This window comes from Girardinichthys multiradiatus, chromosome 19 (assembly GCF_021462225.1).
Source record: "Girardinichthys multiradiatus isolate DD_20200921_A chromosome 19, DD_fGirMul_XY1, whole genome shotgun sequence".
NCBI classification, from domain to species: domain Eukaryota; kingdom Metazoa; phylum Chordata; class Actinopteri; order Cyprinodontiformes; family Goodeidae; genus Girardinichthys; species Girardinichthys multiradiatus.
Window position 1 is genome coordinate 31,943,988 of NC_061811.1, and position 19,739 is coordinate 31,963,726.

At 39.2% G+C, this 19,739-nt stretch overlaps 1 protein-coding gene across 2 annotated transcripts in view; it reads right to left on the reverse strand.

Annotated features, from left to right (window-relative positions):
* Positions 1-19,739, reverse strand: part of paplna (papilin a, proteoglycan-like sulfated glycoprotein) — a 30,986-nt gene that overhangs the window by 9,678 nt on the left and 1,569 nt on the right. For both annotated transcript variants that reach the window (XM_047345066.1, XM_047345065.1), the window contains exons 2-14: positions 17,088-17,150; positions 15,838-15,941; positions 10,712-10,772; positions 10,363-10,465; positions 10,065-10,195; positions 7,773-7,896; positions 5,680-5,760; positions 5,405-5,577; positions 5,180-5,303; positions 4,977-5,103; positions 2,290-2,494; positions 1,930-2,106; positions 1,305-1,455 (exon numbers count right to left, since the gene is read on the reverse strand). In XM_047345066.1, the coding sequence (XP_047201022.1) occupies positions 1,305-1,455; positions 1,930-2,106; positions 2,290-2,494; positions 4,977-5,103; positions 5,180-5,303; positions 5,405-5,577; positions 5,680-5,760; positions 7,773-7,896; positions 10,065-10,195; positions 10,363-10,465; positions 10,712-10,772; positions 15,838-15,941; positions 17,088-17,138 (1,612 nt within the window). In that variant the 5' untranslated portion in view covers positions 17,139-17,150. The remainder of the gene's footprint in view (positions 1-1,304; positions 1,456-1,929; positions 2,107-2,289; positions 2,495-4,976; positions 5,104-5,179; positions 5,304-5,404; positions 5,578-5,679; positions 5,761-7,772; positions 7,897-10,064; positions 10,196-10,362; positions 10,466-10,711; positions 10,773-15,837; positions 15,942-17,087; positions 17,151-19,739) is intronic.

A 19,739-nucleotide genomic window follows, 5' to 3' on the forward strand; every position in this document is an offset into this window, starting at 1 on the left:
GTGAGAAATGTTTACATAAACTTAAATAATAAGCAGGGGATTTTACAGGTATGGTGACATTTTAGCCAATAAGTATCAACATAGGGAATCCTAAGATTGTTACTTAGTTTAAGACATGTCTTAGTTTGAAAATAGTGGAGTTCAATATCATCATGGGTGCGGCAGTGGAAACGTATCCATTACGCCTGGTCCACATGTAAAAGTGTGGATTGGTCATCAGAGAATCTGAAACATAACTAATCACACGGGCTCATAGCAAGGCTAACACCTTATCATTCCCACAACAGGCTGGCAACGTTCAGAGTGAGTTATTGCATTGTTTTGGCACCATCACAATCCTTCCTAGCTTTGGCTTTAACCAAAAGCCTTTTAACAAGCAGCACCAAAGCACCATGATGGGGCCCCTGGGCATATAAAAATTTGTATGAACTCCACTCCCCACGAAAAATTGCCCACAGCTGGGAAGTAGCGCCCACATCCCCAAATTACTCTTAGAAATGTATTGGCTGGTTGGTCGGACACTGAGAGAATATTGTATGTTTTATAGGCTGGAGCTTAAAAAGCAACATTTACCTGAGGAAGCGAGAGGAGGGAAAAAGTGTGAGCAACAGCTTACATGGTTTATAATGATTTCATATTATTTGCAGCACGATACATTAATAATAAGTTCAGGCTACAGAGCCTTGCTGTGTTCCAATTCTTTCCGCTCTAATGCACATATCTTCCAACACGTGCATTAAAATGCTGCATTAAGTTAAAATTACTGTGGAAGAAGCTCTAGCCAGAAAACCCTCTCACCTGAATCCTCTGCTGCCAATAAGATGAAACTATGAAAGTACTACTGGTGATTCACCTTTCGTGGTAAGGCCAAAGCTGATGGTGGGGGCACAGAAACCTCTTAAATTTCAAAGGAAATTCTCTAGATTGGAATGAGAATCCTAATGTAGATGTGGTACTGATGGTGGTAACATAGTGCTATAATGGCCAGGAAAGCAGCCTTTAAAAATTGTTTTGGTAAACACAAAGAGCAGCCTCATAATTGCTTTTTCAGCTTCTTTGTATTCCAGTTATGTTCAAGTGGGCTTGAAGAATGAAGGGCCGACCTAATCTGATATAAAGAGGTTCTCAGGAAAATAAATATAGTCCTTGCTGCAGGAAAATGTTCATGATATGACAAAATAAAGAAATAAACAGCAGATTGGAATTTAACAGATGCATTCTTCATAAAGGGAAAAAGACAATGGCAGGTGACAAAATATGCAGCATTTAAAATAAAAGCCTAATTGAGATGTACAAGAGTTTACCCTGTGGACTAAAGCATTGCTGGGTGTTGCAGCGCTCCATTGTGGAGGGTTTGGGGTGGGTGTTGCATTGGTCTACATGATAAAGGTTCCTGTCCTGGTCCGAGCAGATCACCTGGCGCTCTCGTGAGCCAGAACCACAGCTTTTAGAGCACTGCGGGAACACAAATGTTGATAGTAATTAGCAAAATAGCTTCTAAAAGTATTCTTTCCCTCTTTTCACTTTTTTACGTTTTCACACATTTTAACAATAAATATTTTTTTTTTACAAATGTGGTGTGAGTTTATCTTTAGTCCGCATTTAATACGTGGACTAATATGGACAAATGTTGTGTGTATACTTTATGTATTTCCTGGATTCCCTTTAATAAAATCCAGTGCTACAAAATGGCCTTCAGAAGTCTCCTAATTAGTATATTGCACTATTCCATTATAGATCTGGCTGAAAGTTCAGCCCTTGTTCTGCTGAAAGGTAAATGGTCCCTTGCAGCCTTTCTTTGTATTATTTTTTCTATTTAGCTACATCCATCTTCCAATCAACCCCTAACCAGCTTACTTGAGTACCTTTGCAAGACACAGTTAGATTCCAGACCACCACAATCTATGAGAATGCATGTATCCAACTCACCAGCCCCCATGATCCTACATGCCAACGGATCTGTTTTGAACAGGCAGGCATCTCACACGGCTGGATGGAGGGTGGGCGCAGCAAAGTCCTGCAGGATGCATCTTCTAGCATTGTGGTACCTGATCCCACACAGGTGACCTCTCTGGTCTGTTCACCTGAACCACAGCTCACTGAGCACTGTACACAAACAAATGAAATGTCTATGTTTACAAAAGATGGGAAAATATTGCTTCTATAAATATTCTATGCCAAATACAAATTTAACGTATCTTCATATAATGTTTGTCATACCCAAATCTCAGATAATTTTATTTCTAATGGTCTGTCTGCAGTTTGGTCAACTGCACTATGTTTACTTACTGAGCTCCATCCAGTCACACGGTACTCTGCACATTTGTGCATGTTGCAGGTCCTCAGAGAAGGAGGAGCATCAGCATAGGCAGCACAAATGCCGTCCTCTACCACCTGAGGTCCAGAGGCATCATGCAATATGCACTGCACGGTGCGCAGCTGAGAGCCCCCACCACAGGTAACTGAGCAGGCGTTCCACTCACCAGTTCTCCAGCTGAGAAATCCACCATGAAAATGGACAGAGGCAGGAAACAAAAGTTAGTCCCCTTATCCTTCATTTCCAGATACTAAAGGACTAAAAAAACTACAGATAAAAGGGTATGTCATTAAAGCAGAGAGAAATGTACATGTTAGAGTGAGGGGCAATTTCTGAAGAGCTTTAGTTTGGATTTATATACTTGGATTTGGACCTCATATTCAAAATTCCGTTTAACTAAGAAGGTCTCTATGAGATTGAGTGTAAAAAGGACTTTGTCATACAAAAATGTACTCTAAAACCACACAGATGATCCACTTGGCCCTATCTTTCAGTGTTTAACCCTTTCTCTCTCCTAGAGGTCGGGAGTAGCTACACAGTATAGGTAAAGAAAACTATGACCTACAAGTTGAGATTTGGCCTACTAATTTACACATACGTAGAATTTTAAATAAAAACTATTTAGTCCTAAAAGTGTTCAAATGTAGACATAAGGATGATTTGATTAACATCACACAAACATGCATGGATTAAGAGAAAAGATGCAGAAAGAAGAGACCTTAAATAGTCTTGATTCTCACAGTTGGCCTCACTCACCAGTCCCTGAACTAGACCTACATCCAGACTGTACTGTATTCTTTTATGTAAGGCTAAACACATACTTTTCAAAGGCGAGGATTGCTGGCCAATTGAGTGTGTATGAATCTTCTTTAATTTTGGATTCCATGTGACTTCATGCTGGTCTCTAATTGGTCGCTTAAAGATTTTCCTCTGGGTACAGCGCATTTTGTGTCATTCTTCATCCAATCTGATTAATCCGTCATACCCGTTAATCAAAGTCACAGCTAAGAGGTGTAGACGCCACTGTCACACTGATACAAAGAGTCAGATAGCAGCAATGACAAGACAGGAGACAATGATGGCAGTGAAAGAAAATTCTGTCATTTATTCACAAAATAATCATTTGATTAGGCATATGAAGGAATTTAGACTGGACCGACTATACTTAAAAATCCAGCAGGTGACAAGTGATTGTGGATGGATTTCTGATCATGTAGAGTTTATTGTTGTGTTGCATTAATTCCTGACCTCTAGTGAATTTTTGCAGTACAATTGAGTGTTAAAAATAAAAACAAATCATTCAGTTTTGGCTGCATGGTGGAGAAGCTGTTAACAGTGTTGAATCAGAGCAAACAGGTCTGAACCCCAGGTGAGGACTTTTCTTTTCATATGTGGGCTTTTTTCTGGCACTCTGGCTTCCTCCCACAGTGCATGTTGGGTTAACTGGGTTTTTTAAGTTTCCATGAGACATGATTGTGCGGATGCATGGTTGTCTGTGCTACTTTGTCTCTGAATTGCCCAACGATGGACTGGCAGCCAGTCCAGGGTGTGCCCAACCTGTTGCTCATTGACACCAGGCGGAAGGCAAAGAATAGTGCAGTTATAGAACATGGACGGGTAATTTTTTTGATACAGCTGCTACTTGTTATGTAATCCATGTTATGGGTAATTTGCTTCAAACCACTGTTTGGTAGCCTTAACATTAAACATTAGTTGATTTAACCAATTTTTGCGTTAAATACATAGAAAGTTGTATTAAATTAACGGCTAGATACGTCCATATTTTACCAAGAACTTGGTTAGCAAAATAAAACAAATTGGGCTGTTTTTCACCCAGCTGATTTTAGAGTGTGGCGCTCCAGCTGTTACCTGCTGCACTGCTGCTCCTATGTTTTAAACAGACAAACATAAACTGCAACACTTTATGACACACTATAACTTACGAACAATTCACAATACATTGCTACGGTAATCAGAACTGACAGAAAGTTGAAAGATTAATTGAAGCAATCTGTCCAGCTCAGACATCAGGTACAGAGGCCACAGACTGGGGGGTAAGAAGGGAAGAGGTGTCAGATCAGCAGTGTATGTTTCTCAAGAGACATGTCAAGTAAATCCAATCTGAAAGATGATCTCTGAGCCGGACAGTTGCCACTTCATTTTGTTTTTATTCTACGTGCAGGAGTAAGCTTTTGCACTACATACAAACACATTTAAAGGGGGAGATACTGTTGTTCTGAACGGACATTTCATACATTTATGAATCTGTTTTGGCTAATTTAGCATATTTTGTAGCTCTGTAGCCAAAATTTAGGCAAAGTTTTCCTGATCTCCAATTTTCTACGAAAATGCAAATAAACTAATAGGACTGCTGAAAAGGAGATGTTTAATCTCCCCCTTGTGTGTGTAGTCAGTTTTAACTCCACTACAACTACAGACCCTATGTTACCTGAGCACTCTGGGTCTCATGGAGGATTTCCACAACTGTGGTGGATACAGGTATGCCATCCTTTCAGATAGTCATAAAAAGAAGTCAAAAAGTTGTCTTGGACATTATTAGTTGAAACAAAGAGAAAATCAGGATGACAACTCATCTGGGATTAGCTGAAAAAATGTGCCCATATCTGACATTTTCATTCAACTTAGAAGAATGACTAACCTTTGGGTTTGAGGGCATGGATGGGGGTTGCATGTACGGTTTGAATGTGGCCTTGGCAGAGAAGCACAGAGATAGTCTGGATAGGCTTCGTTGTCAATCGTGCAGAAGACCAAGCGAGATTGATAGCCTAATGGAGAGACAGAAGGATGAATTGTTTCTTTCCTCAGTCATTCATCTTGGAGAAGTTGTGCCACCAGTCTAACCTGATCCACATTCTTTGCTGCAAGAAGACCATGATCCATAGCTCCAGTAGTAGCCTTCCCTGGAACGTCCATTTGGAAGGTAATATTCATACTCAATGCCCTGGTTAGGTTCTTGGCTGATCAGCTGAGAAGATGGAGTAACACATAAATAAGGATCAAACAACTGATGAGTCAGCACACTTGATGAAGAAAAAATTCAGGGAAGATGAAAGGCGTTATAATCACCTCAACAACAAGTGGTTCAGTGGTAGGACCACGGCCAATGATGGTTTCGGGTACGCTTTCACCCTCAGCACCTCGTTGGTAGTAAAGCATGGTCCCAGCAATGGGTGTCGCCCTAGAAAACTCAATTACCCAGTGGCCATTGAGGTAGTACTCGCCACGCAGGTTCTTGATGGCTGATCATGCAGAGCATAAATGGTTTGAATGAACTTTGGAATGCTATAAAACTGTTTAATGTAAATCCTCCCTTGTTTTCCAAAAAGTCAGCACAAACTTACCGAGATAGTTCCGTGTGGCCATTGTCTCTCTGATGCTGATGGTTGTGGCTCCAACAGGGATGATGAACATCTGGTTGTAGCCTGGGAGGAAAACACAAGCTGAGATTCAGATACAACCCCATAGAAACGAATTTATGATGAAGACATATTTAGAGACAAAATAACAAGATGAAGCACATTTTTCCCCACATCTCAGCTTGTACGATGCTTTGTGAAAGATCTCATCCACCTTGAACCTTTTACAACGTCAAACTCAAATGTCACATTTTTCAAGAAATTTTAAAAGAAAAATCTGGAAAGTGGGGGTTGCACCTATATTGACTCCCATTTAGTGTGATACTACTACATATGGTCCAGTGCAACCACCTACATGCAGAAATACCCTAATAAGTTAATAGTCCACTTGTGTGTGATTTAACGTCAATCTAAATCCAGCTGACGGCCTCAGAGGTATGTTAGAGAACAATTAAAGACCAAGGAAGTACAGTTAGGGTATAAAATAATTTGGGTAAGGATTTCCTCACAAAAATCTGGTTAATTAGGCTTACTGAACTGTGGGCAAGAAACAGCTTCATCTGGGTTTTCTGACCCTCAGCTAATTCACTTTTGACCTCTTCTTCATTCTGTTTTACCAGTTTGCCCTACAGTTGCTCCTTTTCCTTTCTGTTCATGTCTTCCTCACTCTATGGCCATACGTCACATAATCCCAATAAAACAGAAAAATAGGAAATTTTGAGTTTTATGCACACCAGACACATGTTCACCTTGGATAGAAAAATATCCACCCAACTAAACTAATACCATGACATAAATAGAAAACAATATCTCATTGAAATAGGCTATAATTTTCCGTCAACATTTTGCTTTTGTGTGCTTTATCTTGAAAAATGAGTCTATCTTCTCCTCTGCATTTTCCTTTCCTGTATCTTACTGATTCTATCTGGCAAAAAAGACAGGGGTATGTTTAATAGCAACCTGGGTCTGGCTGACAGGACTAAGACTGCTAAACTGTACTTATTTGCACTAGCAAGTCCACAAAAACAATATTTAGGCTACATTCTGGGGATAACTACCTTGGCAAGACACCTGTATGAACCATCAACCAAACTAGTTCTTCTCACCATGAAACAAACACAGCAAGAGAGGCAGTAGCCAATCATCAGCCAGCTTCACTCAAAGATGGGGCGACAGGCGTGGGAGAAGGAGAGCAAGCAGAAGGCCTCAGCAGAGACACAGCGGGTCTAGATGAAATTGAGTTCAGCAGCGAGACATTTGTTTAAAACTGCTGAAAAAGTGTAGGTGTTGAATCCTGTCACCAGGTTCATTGCCTGTGGGCCCATGGTAACTCTGGAGGACCTGCAGTGACCCAAACCTCAGCTGGAAGTATTTGTCGACAAGACAACTATTGGCCTTGCTATCAACAAATCTGGGCTTCATGGAATAGGGACAAAAAGAAAGCCATTTTTGAAAAAAAGTCTTAGGAAGTCCTGTTTTCAGTTAGTCACATGCCAAGTAGCAAACCAAGACACAGCAAACATGTGGAAGAAGGTGCTGTGACCAAATGAGCCTAAAATTCCACTTTTAGGCCTACATGCAAAATACTAGCAGAAACCTAACAATGCATATTGCCCTAAACACTAAATCTTCACTGCAAAACATGGTGGTGGTAGCATCATACTGTGGGGATACTTTTCTTCAGCAGGAACTGAGAAACTGGTGACAGAATATAAGAAGATGTGCTGATATCAGCTTTTTATTTGAAAACAAATCCACTTGCAATAATTTGTGTACCATAAATTCCACACAAATACATAGAAAATAGTGGTTTTAACATGATAGAACGCTGAAAAGTTTAAGGGTGTGCCTTTTGCAAGGCATTGTATAGAAGCAGGGTGAGAAACAAGAACCTTTACTGTGTATAGAACGGGACAAGATAGGAGTAGGTGCTAACACAATCAGATTAACAGTTCAATTCAGTAATCCTAAATCCTGGCTTTTGAGCAACATAGTCCCCTAAATTTAGATTTTGGTACAATTGTTAATGCAAAAACCAAATTATGTCTGTGTTCACATAAGAAATCCAAACATCATACCAGCTGGCAGGTCGCGTACAGTGAAGGTGTTCTTGACAAGGTAGCAGGACTGGCCATTGCCCCCACACTGCAGACAGGGGTCTTCCTGCTGAGGAGACTCCAGCATGTTGTTACAGCCCAGGCGCTGAAAAAGGGAATAATACAAACTTATGTAAAAGTCTGAAATATAACCAAAATCTACTTCGTTCATTGGTGGCCAGAGCTTAGTTGATCAGGTGATCCAAACTCGGTTTGATGCAAGGGCCCGACAATATGTAATGTACTATGTGGTTCACAGGCAGCATTTTCTAATATGTATTTTTCAGTATCTCGCAGCTTAGACTTACAAACACAGAGAAGGATACAGATGTTGGAACTGAACCATTAGTCTGCAGAAGGAATTTGTGTCACAAGCTGCACAACTAGCTACATCATGTATTTTGCTACAAACACTATTGAGGTTGGTCAGTTGTTTCTGTTTCTTTGGCTTTAAAATGACGGAAACACTCAACAGTTTGTCACTGCAGCAGATTTTCTTTTTTATGCAACATGTTACAGTTTAACATCTTGGCTGCTGTGGTCTGACAAAGTCTGACCTTGTAGGTACGGTTCCAGTTTCTTTGCCTTCATGGATTGTGGCCATAAATAGAAAAGACTTTTGGTTAAAAAGTCAATATTTTTGTCTGTATTATTGCTATAGTCATGAAATCTTTCAAATGTTAATGGTTTCTATCAAGGTTAAAGGGTGAAATTTTCTTTAATTGTTTTACTTTTTATGAATTTACATATTTAAACACTAGTCAAGAGCTGAGCTAATGCATGGGTATAAATTGAGCAGCCCTGTTGTATTTCATTCTATGCATTAATGCTTAGAATAAAAATCATCATCTGTATAAACCACAAACAATCAACTCTGCAAAACATAATTTAAATTATGTGCATTTCCTTTATTGACATAGGGAGCATTATCAAGGGTTATTATTATTATGGGAACAAATATGGGGCAGAAACCTCCCTATTAAAAGCAAAATCCCTCAAAAATGTTTCCAATTGAGTGGGACTACATCAACTCAGAGAAGAATATCTGTTGTTAGTTTCTCAAACATTTTTTGAGACAAGCTTCACTTGTTCCACTTGCTCTTTTGTTCAGGCTTCTATGGGTGTTATTATCACAAAAATGGCACAAAAAGCATAAAGGAAATATTTTTTTTAATGGATGAAAACTGTAGTTCTGATTAGACCTGAACCTGATTAAAAGATTTGAGATTTGAAAGTGATAAAGTGTAATTAAAATTATTTGTTTTACATTCTTTTTGTTGGTGGGAACCCAATTGGGTCCCAAGGGTCTAAGTGTGAGTCTTGCTGGTGGGATCTCGTGGTGTTAAACTTGCAAAGAGCTGCTCCAAGCAGAGCTGGTATTAGAGGCATAAAGTCAGGGGTTAAACCCACCAGTCCGAGGAGGAACGGGTTGATATACTGGAGTTATAATTACATGAGAAATAAGCGAGAGCAAGAGAAATGTTTGACGTTACCACATAGCGAAACTAATCTTCATCCCCGCTGCTGCGCTACTCTGAGTGTGTCGTCCCTGATTAATAAAACGATGCTCCCAGTGAGGATTTCAGAGTACTTATGAACCTTAGAGATATTATCCTGCTGTGTCTGTAATTGACTGAAAACATAATAGAGGAGCAATTATGATGTTATAACACAGTTTGCTGTTTGTTTGATTTTCTAGTCAAATCTCTACACCCCTGCAGGATTTTATATATTTTGCAGAATTACTTAAGATTCACATAATGTAGAATTAGATGATACATGGGTCTGGATTTGTTCTGTACTTACTAAAGCCTTTTTTCTGTTAACAAGATAAACCAATGGAGGAATCTATTTTAAAGAGTAAAAAGCTTGCTGCATAGTTTGGAGCATTCAACACATCACTGTTACAGACTAAAATGCATCTATGGCTTGAGCTATTACTTACAGAAACAAAATGAACCATAAACATAAACATCATCTATGAAGAAATACCTCCTTTAACCTGCTGAAAAATGTTGAGCTCATCAGAGAGGCTTGCTTCTCAGTAAAATCTGAAAAGTGTGGCATGCATTTGTATTTTATAAAGAATTCAGGGGGTGTGAATTATTTTGCAAAGTCCTGAATCAATTGAAGTGTTAGCAGAAGTTTAATAGTTTTATCCCTTTGGATAACATTTAATGCTGGGAAGTATTGACATTCAGATGTGACATGGTTCCCTTTCTGCCTCTCTGTGTTGTTCATCTGTCTGCTTGTGTCCTGTCCACTGAAAACTACCTTACAGACTCCGCCCACACAAATATCCCTCCGTCCTGGGTGGCAGGGTGTGCCATCAACGACAGAGCTGCGGTGGCGATAGTAAAAGTTTTCCCCTCTTGGCATGCAATTCAGCTCGCAGGGATTCTCCGCTGGTAGAAAAAAAAGAGAACTTTCAATTTACAGTTAAAGTAGTAAGAGCTTTTGGGATGTCAGCACCATCGAAGATTTGTCCAAAGTTCAATATAATATCTGTGGTTTGCATTTTAACATTATATATAAAAAAAAAAAAAAGATGTGCTCAACCACTCATTCTGACCTCCGTAATACGGAAGCCACTTGTAGCGTTTTCCCTGGAAGTCAGTCCCATCAAACTGGGAACACTGTTCTTCCCGAAAATCCCTGGATCCTTCTGGACAGTCCTGATTGGAAAGGGGGAACAGAGAGGCTGAGGGTTAGTCATCCAGAAAAATTCACCAGTTAAATTTATATATTTATCAGCAAGATAAACAATGTCTCTGACTTATTCCAGTTAAACGATACTATTAGGTCAGTGTCGAACACAGGTGATTTTTTAAAGCCAAAAATTTACTAATTGCCCAAACTGTTAAAGACTTAAAACAGCTCTCAGATATAATCTGGAACTCCTTTCAGTTTTCTTTGTTTACCTGGGTGTTGCAGATGCGATAAGACTTGTCTGGTCCCACACAGTTATGTCCACCATCTGTCCTGTGTGCATCAAAAGTGAAAAAAGGATGATCATTGGACAGCGTTTAAAAAATGTTTGTTAATATATCAACTCCATTGTTTTCATTTAAATAGTCTCCTCAGCATCTGATCTGAACTACAAGACAGCATATTATGGATGACTCATGCCCATGTGTGGATACATGCTGTCATCTGATACAGATGGAAATATGCCAAGTGGATAAATATATGCATTGTCAGTATTTTTAAAAAGCTTCAAACATTACAAAAAAACATTAAATTATTCAAAACAGTGTACCGAAACAAATTATATGCACAAAAGAACTTTATTGTGTCCAAGAAATGTAGCAGAACATCACCACTGTTTAGATCCATAAGCATTTTATGAAGCAAAATAGAGGAGAATGACGGAAACATCTTACTCTAAAGTTATTTCTCACTTGGTCTGTAACTTGGCACGCAATGTAATATAACATTATCTCTATACTCCTAAATGCCAAGTGCTTTCAGGATCAACACCTTAAAAAACAGACCTGCAGCTACACTGTTGCTCTCTTCAGACCTCTGAGTAACATTCTTCACAGGTTTGTCAGCATTCACACAAACATGCCTTCTGGTTCTTCTTCTACCAACAAACACTGCAGTCTGCATTCAAATACACAACTCAAGACATGATCCAATTCTCGTCCAAGTCCTGTTTTCTCTTTAAACATCGCAGGTACATGTCAGGTCATTCACACTGACAGTGCCTTACATGTCTGCCTTGTGTTACAAGATGGTTCTCTGGTCAGATAACACCACAATTATAAATTCTTTGGCGTTCATGGAACATGTTATGTCTAGAAGACAATTATGCACATCTCCTCGCACACACCATCCCCACAGTGAAACACTGTGGTGGCAGCATCATGCTATGGGGATGCAATTTTTCAAAAGGGACAGAGAAGCTGGTTAGAGTTAATGGGATGACGGATGGAAATACATATTTACTTTCTTTTAATCTTTCTGATCAGATAACATGAATAAATAATTTTGATTTCTACAACAACATTCCTACCCAAACAATGGGGGGTGTTGCTGTTAGGGAGCCCTTTCCATCTAAAACTATGGTTGTTTTACAGAGGAACATTTCAAAAACAGCCTTGGGCCTGAGGGGGATGAAAGGTTCAAATTTAAGACAAATTGAGACAATTGAGACAAAATAAAGGCCATCTTTAAATCAGCCACAGAGGATTTCACAAGCTAATTAACCACTTAGTTAAAGACCAATTTTCCATTTTGCTTGCTAAATTTAGGTAAAACCCTCTTATTTATTACTATGAGGCAAATCAGTTAATGACTGCATAGGCTATGTAAAAGTACAGCTCAAGTAGTTTGGAAGTGCAAAAAAAGCTAGTTTCAGCTCTAAATCTCATCTTGAAGCCCTCCATCCCCACTGCACAGTGAGCACATGATTAGGCCACCTTAAAAAAAATAAAGTACCTGCCCTAAGGCTGGCAGGAGTAAGGCATGCTCCTGTCAGATCCGAGACTACAACACGTTGAAACAACCATTCCGAACAACCTTTCACTAAAGAATGCAAGTGGATGAAAAGTTCACTGTTTGTCTCCAAATGACCCCTCATACCAATCTGTTTTCACAGACAGGCTAAACTTAAAAAACAAGGCCTTCTAGTTGGAGACAATTTCCATCTAAACTGAATGGTGAAATGGGAGGTTCTGTAAAGTACATAATGATTCAACATCTCAAATCATTGTGTTTAAAGGAGTGATTCAGCCGAATCTGGCAGACAAGATATGGCAGAGTTCATTCAAGACAGGAGCAATGGGAAGGGCATCTCCCTGTTTTTTACAATCATTGAGGTATAGAGAGGAATCACTTCCTTCCAGACTGTCTGACTCACTGGCTGACTGACTGCATGGACATGTTGGGAAGCAGCAAAATTGTTGGTTTTATCAAATTCCCGCAAAGGGATTGCTCAATTACACACACACACATCTACATTCTGATAGGCAATCAGTGGGGCACAAAGTGGTCACAGGTCAACACAAAGTAATTCTGAAGTAGAAAGAAAGAGATGCATTGTTTTCACATTTTCTCACAAACTAAAGTCTGAATTATATGACGTGCATCTGTGTTCCACCCGCTGAGTCAATACTTTATAGAACCATCCCTCACTGCAATTACAACTGCAATACTGAAATACATCTACAGATTTGTGCCCATTTTTCTTTGCAAAACAGCTCAAGCTCAGATTGGATGGAGAGCATCAGTGAACATTAATTTTCAAGTCTTTCCACATGTTCCCAGGGAGATTTAGTTCTGTACTTTGACTGGGCCATTCTAACACACAGATAGGCTTTGATCCAAACCATTTAGTTGTCGCTCTGTTTGAATGTTGAGGATTGTTGTCACACGGTAGGTGAACCTGTATTTAGCTCCATCCATGTTTTCTGTTGCTGCTAATAAAAAGCATCCCTTCATCCATTCTACATCATGCAGATGGCGTGTACAACAATGGCTTCTTCCAACCCACTTATTGATAAAGGTCAGATTTGTGGGTGGGAAAAAATAATAGTTGTCGTGTTGAGAGATTCTCCCACTTAAGCTGTGGATCTATGCTACTCCTTCAGAATTATTATGGTCCTCTTTGTTGCTTCTCTGATCAATATCAGTTTTGCATCAGTTATGCCTTACACTCTTTCTGTAACCTGATAAATGACTGAACAGTGCTCTGTGAGATGTTGAAAGTCAGAGAATGTTTTGCTTTGATTACAGCTCCGCACACTCTTGGCATTGAAAAATAAATGATGGTCCAACTAAACGCAAACCGGATGGAATAGCATGCCGCTGCAAGATGCTGTGGTAGCCATGCTGGTTCAGTATGCCTTCAATTTTGAATAAATCCCCAACAGTGTCACCAGCAAAGCAGCCCCACACCATCACACCTCCTCCTCCATGCTTCACGGTGGGAACCAGGCATGTAGAGTCCATCCGTTCACCTCTTCTGCGCCACACAAAGACACGGTGGTTGGAACCAAAGATCTCAAACTTGGACTCATCAGACCAAAGCACAGATTTCTACTGGTCTAATGTCCATTCCTTGTGTTCTTTAGCCCAAACAAGTCTCTTCTGCTTGTTGCCTGTCCTCAGCAGTGGTTTCCTAGCAGCTATTTTACCATAAAGGCCTGATTCACACAGTCTCCTCTTAACAGTTGTTCTAGAGATGTGTCTGCTGCTAGAACTCTGTGTGGCATTGACCTGTTCTCTAATCTGAACCGCTGACTCGGTGACTCGGATGAATTTATCGTCCGCTGCAGAGGTGACTCTTGGTCTTCCTTTCCTGGGGCGGTCCTCATGTGAGCCAGTTTCTTTGTAGCGCTTGATGGTTTTTGCGACTGCACTTGGGGACACTTTCAAAGTTTTCCCAATTGTTCAGACTGACTGACCTTCATTTCTTAAAGTAATGAAAGAAATGATTTGCCACTCGTTTTTCTTTACTTAGCTTCTTTTTTCTTGCCATAATACAAATTCTAACAGTCTATTCAGTAGAACTATCAGCTGTGTACTGTATCCACCTCCTGCACAACACAACTGATGGTCCCAACCCCATTTATAAGGCTTGAAATCCCACTTATTAAACCTGACAAGGCACACCTGTGAAGTGAAAACCATTTCAGGTGACTACCTCTTGAAGCTCATCAACAGAATGCCAAGAGTGTGCGGAGCAGTAATCAAAGCAAAAGGTGGCTACTTTGAAGAACCTAGAATATAAGACATATTTTCAGTTGTTTCACACTTTTTTGTTCAGTATATAGTTCCACATGTGTTAATTCATAGTTTTGATGCCTTCAGTGTGAAGCTACAATATTCATAGTCATGAAAATAAATACAACGCTTTGAATGAGAAGGTGTGTCCAAACTTTTGGTCTGTACTGTATGCGCTACTTTCTGTTGGTGTATCACATCAAATCTCAATCAAATACATTGAAGTTTGTGATTGGGACATGACAAAACATGATGAGGTTCAAAGAGGTAAAAGTACTTTTGCAAGGCACTGTATTTATTGTTATTCTATTATGCCAAGAATAATTTTTTTTTTTTGTTTAGTTGTTTTTTAAAGATCAAGATCTATGAGTACTACAATTATTAGACTAAATAATCAGTACGTAGGGCAAGCAGTCAGTTTCAAGCATCTGGCATGCAGAGGTGAGTGAATCTTCATCAATGCAGGCAACATAGCATAGCGTGAGAGGTAATGTTACTAATAGGTGATTGCTGTGATATCTGAGTCACAGCTGCATGGATCCTGTAGCAATAGTGCACATGGGCAATATGCATGGTCCTAGAATTTTTCAACATGTCCAAAAGATCTGGAGCAGCCAACTTCACATGTGGTCATATTGTGTATGCCACAGTTATGTTCCTTTGACATAGTGTCTTCATACACTTTTAAACCTAAATCTGATACAGAATAGTGTGATGGGTGTGTAAGCAACTAAATATCTACTGAACCGCTAAGGAGAGGAACCCATACATATTAAAACACTATCCAAATCATGTGAATACAAATGCCTTTAGGGATTACATGAGGAGATGTGTCAGTTGGATTCCAGCAATAACTGCTACAAAAACAACGTTCACAAAGATATCTGACCCATCAGTTGGACTCAGACAGAGAGAAAGCAGCTTGACAAACAATATGAAAGTAGACCTAAAATTATCAAAATTATACCTTAATAGGCTTAAATAACCCATTCATGAGAAAACTTGTGCAAGTCAAAAGTGCAGATTGAATTGTTGACGCCAAACTGATCCTTTTCAGGAGCCAACACCCAACTCAGAAAGGCATCTTTGCTGAGTTCATATCACCCTTTTCCCATCATAACACAGACTATTCTTCTAAATAACACTCTAGCACACAGAGGAAAAAAACTATGTGAAAGTAATCAGGTAATCATCTCAATACGCCGTATTCTAGTCTACAGAGAGAGACTGTTTATGTATGCAATGTGGGACTTTATAAACAGGTATCCTGTAGTACATGCATGTGAATACGTAAAAAATGGAGAAATACAGGACGTACCTCTGAGTGATACAGCTTCTAATTCTCATAGTCACCCCACTGCCACAGCTCCGACTGCACTCACCATAAGGACCCCATGAGTCCCAGAAATCCACACTGGGCACCTGGATGCATGGAAAAGCTGGTTTTGTTGCAAGTTTTTGTTGCGAGCATCATTACATCATGCATTTTATAGCTACTGTTTTATTTGCAGACAAACCAAATTTGCCCTAAAGTTCTAAACATAAACTATTTTTTATTACAGAACAAATCAAATACATTACAGAGAAAATTATTTGGTAATGCATGCACTTATGCACCTTTTTTCAGATCTCTATGTATCAACTTCCTAAGTCTTTTGCTGATTCTAATACAAAAAGCACTTCTCTGGGATACTAACCATCACATGAAGAAAAAGAAACTTCAGAGACTTTATAGACTGCTAGATTAACCAGAAAATGTATTTTTTTAAGACGTCTAATAATAATATAATTATCTTTAAACATCACAGTCCCCTGCAAAAACATCCATTATATTTTACTGAGATTTTAGGTGTGAAAACACAAAGCACTGCATAACTGTGAAGTGGAAGGAAAATAATACATGGTTTAAATAGTTCTTCACATATATAAAGCTGAAAAGTGTGGTGTGCATCTATGTTCAGCCCACCATGTGTCAACTGAGATTTTTATTGTCCGTTGAGATTATGTGCTCAGGATTATGTGCAGTTTTCTGTCAGCAATCTGAATGTAGCCCAATAAATTGAGTGCTTTCTTCCTAATACTTGATATGTCCTCAAGATGGCTTTCTTTCATGATGGCTCCCTTCTTACCCTCCTATAACATTCAGATTTGTGGAGTGCCAATTTATAGTATTCCTGTCAGCAGATTCACCCACCTGAGGTGTGGATTTCTAAAGCTCCTCCAGAGTTACCATGGGCCTCCTCTTCTCAACTTTCTCCCTGACCTGTCCCCTGTGTTCCTTGGTCTTTGTGATGCTGTTTTTTCACTAATGTTCTCTAGCAATCCTCTAAAGGCATTCTAGTTATGTGAATTCAGGAGGAGCTTGAGGGCTCTGGATTGTATTTAGGAGTGACAGAGTAAATGGAACCACATATTAATGACACACTTTTTATTTGTCAAAACCTTTTGAAACCATGTTTTCTATACCTGCCATTTGGCAGTTATGCACTACTTTGCGTTTATCACATGAAATAAGATCCATCCGTCTTAGGTCTTACTGTCTTTTTTTTTACAGTAGAACCACTTTACCATGAATGCAGGAGCCAGAAGCAGCTGCAGGATCATCAGAGAAAGAAGCATCTTCGCTGAACCCTGTCAAAAAGGGAAAGACACAAAGTTACTTACTCCGGACTGTTAGCCAGAACAACTAAAGTGTCCCAGACATTGATGTAATATACGAGTCTCTGGCCAGTATGTAGAAGAAGAAACCAAGGGCAGAAAGAGACTAAATGAAGTCCTTGACTAAAACGGTTTTGGCTGACAGTCTGTGCACAGCAGTTGTGTTGCCCTGCAGCATTACCCATAACCTTTCCAAGTGTATAAATCAGTTTGTGCAGCAGTGCTATTGGAGCTTTGAACATCAAACTGAACAAGAGGTTGTTCAGCTGGATGGAGTTGTTGCTCTTTCTGCAACCAACCATCTAAATGTAATAAACTGTATGGTTACTATGCCAAATATCATCCAATTTTGATTTTGCAAAGTTATCTTAAATTTTACTTCTTTTTCTGCAGTTGGGAGAGGTTTAAGAACAATCTGCTGAGGACTAAATAAGATGATTTCAAAGCTAAAGACATTTGATGGTAAAATGAATGATTTGTAGCAGTCAAGCTAGCAGTCAAGACATGTGGAATATATAACTTTAGAAAAAGGTGATGAAAGTGTTTCATTGCAGTATTCATTTATTAGACTGCGTGTTTTATTTTTAGTTACAATTTTATTATCTGCAGTCATTTTAGCTTTTGTCTAGCTTTAGTTTTAAAAGTTTAAAATTATAATACAGGTTGCTACTGGGGACAAGGGTGATTTGGGATTTTCTACCTTAGAACTGAGACCTGTGAACCCCGCAGTGTGCGGTGCACAGTGGTTCCCAGATGCCTCTTCTCAGAGGAAGACGATTAGAGTGCCAGAAAGCTCTAAACTCCTGTGAAGAAGTCTGCAGGTTTTAAATGAATATTCCCCCCATTACCCAGACTCGTAAGGGGATAGAAGTAAAGTTCTGTCACAGTTCTGTCAAGAGACAGCAGCAAAGTTTTGAAATGTCGTCCTAAATGTTCTATTAAAATTAATTAATTTTAGTCTGTAGTACAAATTTTCTTTACTTTTCTTTGCTTTCCTTTATCATGCCACTGCAATGTACTTTTTTATGTTCTTTTGTTTGTCACTGCAAAGTTGTAAAGCATTTTAATTGTCGTCTTGCTGAAATGTGCTATATAAATAAACTTGCCTTGTCTTGCCATACAATAACAAAAATGACAAATAAGGCGTGTTGCGCCAGGTCTCTGCCTCGGCTGGGTTTTCATTGAATGCAATTTAGTGCATTGAATGCAGTTTACAATCATTTGACTTAGCTTTAATTGTTTTGCTAGTAGTTGAAGTGAAGGATGAAGAGAAACAGCTTACAACTGATGAAAAAACCTTTTTCTGAAGCAGATAATGATACATTTTGTGATATTTAGAAACAAAACTTAATCTGAATTTCTAGGTGACAGAAGTTGTCAGACAAACTATGTTTACTGTGGGTCAAATAAATGTGCTTCTTTGTAAATTATACACTCTCATCAGATCGTTCCTCTCCTGAGGATCCATTTCTTAATTTATTACATTTCAAAAAAGGAAACTGGTATACAGTTAGTCAAAAAGATCCTAAAAACACATTTATTTATTTTGCTTTTTCATTATTTTTGCTTATTTATTATGATGAGAGCTTTCAAAACATTGTATTAATGTTTCTTTCTTGGACTCTCATTTCCTCATTTGCCTTGTTATCAGCATTAATATTACACTTATTAATAAAGGTATACATAAAGTGGTATGTATGTATAACTTGGGTAAAACTGTATCCTTGTTTAATGAGTTTAGCAACACTTTTTTCAATCTACATGTAGAATTGGCTGCAGCCACATGAGATGCAATGTTGATCTATGATGTGTTTAGCTGCATTAGGATTAAATGCTTTGATTTTGACTGAAGTACAGGGTTGCATATTTTACACCTGATGATGCAAATTCAGCTAGAAGCTCACAGAGAAGGTTTCTACCATTTAACTTTCTTTTTTGCAGCAGCAGCACTAGAGGCCTTTATTTTTCAATACTAGGTAGACAGGAAAGAGGGGCAAAGAGAGGGGGAGACATTCTGCAAAGGTTGCCGGATCTGGGGCTCGAACCTGGGACAGGCGCATCAAGGACTACAGCCACTGCACATGGTCACGCGCTTAACCCCTATACCACTGGTGCCGCACCCCCCACTTAACTCTATTCTCTGTTCCTCATCATGACCCTGATGGTGATCATTAGTGAACCTCCACCTCATGTCTTGCTGGGTGAATAAGCGATAACCTGTAGCTTACAAAGAGCCCATTCTGAGCCAATATTCAGGTTTTACTGCTAATCTCAGCCTAGGATATGCTGCTCTGTTTCCACCTGTTCCTGGCTGGATACCACTGTACCTCAGACCTAGCCTTAACACATGCACCGGCATTCACAGTGTGTCTGCGTGTACAGGCATGGTCAAGCAGCGTAGTCAAAAAACCATCAGCTGACTTAACAATGCATATATATTTACCTCATTTTTACAAGATGTTTTTGACCAACAGTGAAAAAAAAAAAAAAAACTCTGTCTGCTTTTCGGCCCTCTTTTCAAAGTACAACCACTCCCACCAGCGACAACGTCAAAAGTACAGC